This window comes from Engraulis encrasicolus, chromosome 13 (genome assembly GCF_034702125.1).
Source record: "Engraulis encrasicolus isolate BLACKSEA-1 chromosome 13, IST_EnEncr_1.0, whole genome shotgun sequence".
Classification (NCBI taxonomy): domain Eukaryota; kingdom Metazoa; phylum Chordata; class Actinopteri; order Clupeiformes; family Engraulidae; genus Engraulis; species Engraulis encrasicolus.
The window spans coordinates 19,363,794-19,370,285 of record NC_085869.1 but is presented as its reverse complement, the minus strand read 5'-3'; the positions used below and the strand labels follow the sequence as shown (position 1 = coordinate 19,370,285).

Here is a 6,492-nt window from a genome sequence, read left to right as displayed (position 1 = left end):
ACTTTATTATTATGTTCCATTTGCGTAATATTCTTGCATCATTCAACATCAGCGAAGACGTATGACCACTTGAACAGCATAGGTATCCATTGAATCAAGGGCGTAACAATGTTGTTGACATTGGTGGGGACATAATGTGTCCGTACGTTGCGTTTAGCGGGGGTCTGAGGGTCCTCCTCCACAAAAAAAATGCGTTTTTTAGACGCAATTTCCAGCATTTTAACCAATTCTGGGGTGGATAGTGACAAAACCCTTTTGATTCACAGGGGACAAGATTGGTAAGCAAATCATTAAAGTGTCTGGCATGTGTAAGATGTTTTGTTATTAGGCCTATTGATTCTGAATAATCAGGATCTGTGTAAGTAAAGCAGGTAATATGAGTTTGGGTGCTGCAGTCTTAGGGCATTTTGATTGATTTTAATTTTGTATAAATGAACTGATGAAGTTTTAAGTGCACACTGCATAGATGAGTACCATTATAGTTACCAGTGAGAATTTATCAGCTCTGTACAGTTCCCACAAAAATAAAACACCAGTAGTCAAAATATTAAGGTCAAACAGAATTTTTATTAATTCTTGTTCAGGTTATTCACAGTGAGACATAACTTACATGTAGAAATCAATTGTAAAAATAAATTAACTATAAAATACTGTTTACATTCACAAACAAAGAGAAAAAGGCTAACAGCCACTAAAACTCAGAATATGAAACCCTACAAAAGAAATCTATTTTGTAGCTTTTGTAGCTTAAGCCTATTTGAGCCTGACCTGAGCTATTTACCCAAATCGTGCATGAACGAGCCAAATGCATGGCGCCGCCGGTCATTGACAGAAATAAACTGCTGGCATATTTCTTTTAAATTAATACCATCCAACCTGTCCTGGTGGATATGGCAGACGGCAGCATGGTTCAATCGTGCTTGCGTCATCGTTGTCCTGAGCCATGTTTTGAGCCTTCTCAGAGCACTGAAACTTCGCTCAGCCTCTGTTGATGACACAGGCATAACCAATAAAAGCCTCAACAGGGTTTCCACCTGATCAAATAAGCCCCTGACCTCAACAGGCATGCTTCTGAAGAGATCAGCTACATCTGAAATGGACTGTACTTTGTATTTGGAATGAAACATCGACAGCTGTACTTTTAGACTGATGTTGTCAAGCTCTGGGTAGTCATTTGTCACTGAACTCACTGCTCCAGTGAGAAGGACATTCTCAAGCGCCTGTAAGACTTGCAGATCACGCTGGCTGAATCGCGCTTCAAACTGGGTGTCTACAGAGTCCATTAGCTTGTAATACTCTCCCCTGTACCACTCCACTGCTGTCGCAACGTGCTGGCTTGCTGCCCCAGCGTAACGCTTTGGGGGGGCCCTTTGGTGGCGTACTTGAATTGGTTCAATCCCCCAGGGAATCAATCATCTCCTCTGTTTTGTTTAAGATCTCCCTGAATTTCGCCTCACTCCTATTGGCCCTTAGTGAGTCTCTGACACAACCAATTGCACTCATCATGCCAGCAACGGTCTGAGTACGCTTCTGGAGAGACTTGTTCAAAGCCTCAAGCGCTAAATTAAGACCAAGGACTGTTTTCCCCTTCTCAAATCTGTCCCTCAGCCCATTTGCTTTAGCATTGTTGACTCCCATCTTCTCTAAACTGCTCAGGACACAAGCATATACATGTGAGAGTACAGCTCTAACAGCAGGCCCCCTCACTGTCCACCTAGTTGGACAGAGAGGTCCGAGTGAGGCAGAAGGTCACTCCGAGGCTGCTACTGCTGCAGAGAGGGTAGCTTTACATTTTCCTGACATCTTGCTCAAAGTCCCCAATTCATGCACCCACTGTAGCGCATCCCTGATTAAAGGGCTGGACTGGCAGGCCGCCTGCGTAATTAAGTTAAGGCAATGGGCTCGGCAATGCAAGAACAGTGCCAAGGGCTGCTGTTTCTTTATTTCGGCTTGCACGCCAGAGTGAACACCTGCCATGTTGGCCGCCCCATCATAAGTTTGACCCCTTAGTCCAGTAACAGGGATGTTTAGTCTTAACAACACATCCTTGGCTACCCGCGCGATTGCGTCCCCGAAAGCTTGTATAAGTCTGTTAAAGCTTCATGTGGCACCAGATCGTGGTCAACATATCTAATGCAAATACACTCCTGCTCTACACCATAGATGTCTTGTGTGCCGTCAATGATACTTGAATATTGTGGTACAGGTAAAGCCTGTATGGATTTTGCAATTTGTCTGACTATACTGTTGCCTAACAATTTCAAAATTTCATTTTGGATGAGGGGAGATGTATAATCGAAAGACCGGGAGAGCCAGTCAGTGAGGCGAGCATCTTCTTTGGCTTTATGCTTCAATAGCTGGTAAAAATTACCTTCATCCTCACTGTGCCCGCGTAATGCCAAGCCCTGTCTCGCAAGGAACTGATTAGTACCTACAATGCTTTCAAGGCAGTGTCTGTTGTTTTCTTGCCGTCTTGCTAATGCAGTCGACAGTTGTGAATCAACTGGGGTTCCTTCTTGGCAACAGACTGTGACTGCATGGTGGGGAGGGCATTTTTCCAATTGGTGAAACCTTTGGAGGAGAAGGCTGGGTCTGCCTTTTTGGACAGTGTGCTCTTGTTTATGGTGTATGTTTTTACACAATGAAAACACAAAATTCCCTTTACTCTGGGGCTATAGTGAAGCCATGGATAACGCTTATACCATTGTTCCTGGAAACAGAGGACTTTCTCAGGAAGTTTCTGAACAGGAATGCATTCAGGGTGAGGCTGATTAGGCTTGGACTGAATATCCAGGCTGTACCCTGCACTACTCTGCTCTTCACTGCTGTCTCCTTCCCTGCTGTCTCCTTCATGGCTGTCTCCTTCACGGCTGTCTCCCTCACTACTCTCTCTGATGCTACCTGGAATGGTTTCCTTAGAAAAAAAGACCACACTCAATAAACAAATGGCCTTGTTTAAAATATGAAAAGTAACCTAAACTTAAAAGTTTAATTTAAATTTGTGTCTTCATAGCCTGAGTAGCATTGTAGTATATATATCTTATACTAATGGCTCACCTGAGACTGAACCTGAGACTCCATCAGAGACTCCAGCTGTCCTCTATCTGAACTACAACCCGGCTCACTTGCTGTTGGAGCATCCTATTCAAATAACACAATATCCAAATTGGCCTTGAATTGTACGATACATTATACAATAACAGCACATTTGAAAGCCACATGAAATACAGTAGTAGAGTAGTAGAGTAGAGTAGAGTAACTTTATTGATCCCCAGGGGGAAATTCAGGGTATCCAGTATACCTGTCTGGCTGGTGGAGGTAGGTTTGCAGAGCTGTTGTGGTGTGCTTGACCTGCAGAGCTGTTGTCTTGTTGTGGCTGTAAAACACATGTATGATAATAACAGATTTTTTTTTTTTGTCTTTTGTACCCAATTAATAATAATACTACAAATAATAATTACACAGTTTACATCTGTTGTTGGTGCATCTTATTCAAGTAGCACAATTTGATTATTACAGTTCATTTAAGCAGTCAATGGCACATTTGGAAGCCACATGAAATACACTAAGCCTACCTGTCTGGCTGGTGGAGATAGGTTTGCAGAGCTGTTGTGGTGTGGCTGACCTGCAGAGCTGTTGTCTTGTTGTGGCTGTAAAACACAATGTATGATAATGACAGATTATTATTTTTTCTTTGGGACCCCATCAATACTTTTGCAGCATAACGAATACAGTATGTCTTCATAAACGTCATATCAGTAAGCTTAGCCACGCAATGACTCGTAGCAACTTAGTTACCGGTACTTCTTCTAAATGAGGAAAGTGACAGAAATGTAACATGTTTAGCCCGACCCCGTTTAATCAAATGTAGCATCCACGAAAACAGTATGAGACACAGTATGTCTATAACCTAAAGAATATTGAACGTTAAACTGTATTATTTGATCAATGAATACGGTTAGTTTGTTATCATCACTGGAGTTCTAAGATGCTAACAGTAGCATTAACCAAGACAGATCAGAGTAATGAGCTCTAAACGTTTTGTGCAATCAGTTCGCGGTGCATTTCTACTCCTATCCGTGGACGCCACGGCATTTACAGCTACTTAGACAGCATTTAACAAAACTTAGATGTAATTTTAGCAGCTCGGACGTCCGCCTCCACTGTGTGTGAAGCGACATTCCACTGAGGGGGGACGTGACCGAACAGGTTTTTACAAGACTGTTCTGTGATAAACTTAGCCTATACCGCTGACTTGGTGAAATAGCCTCTTATGTCCGTCAGTTTCCTTTTCCTGCCCGAGGCGGACATGATGACTCGGCGTATACCAGTAGACCGAAAGTAGACCGTCCGTTGGCAGCTGTTTTCCCGTTATTCCGTTAGAACTGAAATATTTCTGTTATTCTCGTCAGCTGTTATTCTGCTGTCACCGCGCGCTTAGCTACCAACCTAGCAACGATAACTAGAGCAGGAAGATGAGCCAATCACAGATAGCAAGGCTGTCCCCACCAATGACACGCCGTCTTTGGCAGAAGGTACTGATGAGGGTAAAGTTAACCATTTATTTCCCGACTGCCGTGCATACCACTTCAAAATTGGTATGGACATTTTCAACGTATCCAAATATTGGTATGGACACGTCCATAGTGTCCATACGCAATTTTACGCCCGTGCATTGAATATGTAGCTTTAGGCCTATAATGCTGTATTTAATTAGTAGGCCGGTATTGCCCCTACAACGGCCTAATGTACGCCATGACGGGTAAAATGGCATCAGAGCTGGCAATTGGGCAATTGATAGTCATTCCTAAAGCAGAACAAGGTAGCAGTTGTAGTGGCGTAAGGCAAATTACGCATTCAGAATTGAATCATGTTCAACCCAAAGGCCAAACTGAAATACATAGTGACAGAGATATGACGATGTGAATAATGCTGACTAATAATGTAGGAAAAAGCAAATGAGCTTCAACTTTTTGTCAATTGGGTAAGTGTTGGTGTTGCCAGTGGTTTTAGGTCAGCCGTTGCTGTGCGTAAAATTAAAGCGTAAAATGGATAGGTCACTACACAAGAATGGATAAGGGCCTTAATCGAGTATGTTGGTCAAACGCTGGTTTAGGTCGTGAATACATACATTTAAAAACTGTACAGACAGTACGTGTGGGGTGCTTTTTGCGCATACAGTTGCCATTAGGGTAGCTTATTGCATGGCTCGGGGGCTCATCAATCAGTGATTGGACACAATTTTCCAAGACAGCAGTTCCTTCTCTTCCGAGAGGGTACAGCCAGATGGGATGCGTCCATCTTCTGCTCATTGAAAGCTGGTTTCTCTGAATATTGAAAGACACAGTTCAGACGGTAACTGGCTATTAATCAACACGAGCCCATGTGCTTTGGAAAGCGAAAGTCCAGGGGATGCATCCCAGCAGGAAATTAGGGTGGTTTAGTTGGGTAAGTTTTACTCTGTAAAATTCAAGAACTGCATACTCTAACAATGGAGAATTATTGATAATTTGGAGAAACGTGGGGATCAAGAAGGTATTTGTGATGACTCATCGATAAAAGGTTGGCTACTATGTGGCTATGTTAATATGTTATTGAATTAAGTAGCCTACTTTTTCTTGCTTTTGTGAACAGTGGGCTACGCTATACACAAAAAACAGGCCATCATACAGTGCTAGAGCTCAAACAACTGCCAGTGATATGAAAAATAAAGAGTAGACCTAATACTATTACAGTGCAATCGGTTACAGCTTCATGGTGGACTCCTAAAACAAATGCATAAGGCAATATGCGCACAAGAGACCAGAGCCAACGGCCAGCTCTGTAATTCAGTACACTGTATGTATATGGGTTGGCATAGGTTTGAAGCAAATGAGATCAAGTTTTTTAAAAAGAAGAAGAAAAGTTCTTCCAACTCAGCTTTTAACGTTACCTTACAAATACCCTGGTGCTATAAAGTCAGTGAGGTTGCATCGCTCTTGGAGGCACGTGCAGGCACAAACAACATATTCATCTGTTGCCGCTGATTGGGCAGAGTTGAATAAGACCACGCCTGCCGAGTGGTGGGAAATATTTACATCTAGAGCTTAGGGAAGTACAGTAAGTAATGACGACCAGGGACGCTCGCAATCATTCACCTTTTGACCAGCCATTAAGGGGACATGATGAACTCATATCTAGATTGCTTCACCGGCAGCGACACGAAGACGTTCACTACAAAATACAGTCACGAAGAGCGCAGCACAGCGTCGGTGCACAGCACTGGCTCTTCTGAGAGATACGGGACATTTTCAGGGGAGCATTTCAACATCAGCCGGTCGTTATCCCAGTCGGGTGAAGATGTGAATGAGACTTCATATGAAATCAACACAACTCTGCCAGATAACTTTGGGTTGGGATGGGTTCATGCTGCAGGTTATGGATACAGCAACAACTCAGGGAGTGCTAAGAAGAATGACCAATACAGTAACGGCGCACACTCATGGAATTGGT

General features: G+C 43.1%; 1 protein-coding gene across 1 annotated transcript; it reads right to left on the bottom strand.

Annotated features, from left to right (window-relative positions):
• Nucleotides 1-1,392: 1,392 nt before the first annotated feature.
• LOC134460473 (uncharacterized) lies at nucleotides 1,393-4,571 on the bottom strand. The gene is made up of 6 exons (XM_063212862.1): nucleotides 4,249-4,571; nucleotides 3,576-3,650; nucleotides 3,302-3,376; nucleotides 3,058-3,141; nucleotides 2,703-2,914; nucleotides 1,393-1,648 (listed from the first exon to the last, which is right to left on the bottom strand). The coding sequence occupies exons 1-6, from the start codon at nucleotides 4,309-4,311 to the stop codon at nucleotides 1,393-1,395; spliced, it is 765 nt and encodes a 254-aa protein (XP_063068932.1). The 5' UTR covers nucleotides 4,312-4,571.
• Nucleotides 4,572-6,492: the final 1,921 nt, after the last annotated feature.

Excerpts from the sequence above, each read along its gene's own strand:
- LOC134460473 (XM_063212862.1), bottom strand. The coding sequence starts at position 4,311 with ATGTCCGCCTCGGGCAGGAAAAGGAAACTGACGGACATAAGAGGCTAT. Across the intron at positions 3,377-3,575 it reads TATCTCCACCAGCCAGACAG|CCACAACAAGACAACAGCTC; the intron begins GTAGGCTTAGTG and ends TGTGTTTTACAG. Across the intron at positions 3,142-3,301 it reads TACCTCCACCAGCCAGACAG|GATGCTCCAACAGCAAGTGA; the intron begins GTATACTGGATA and ends TTATTTGAATAG.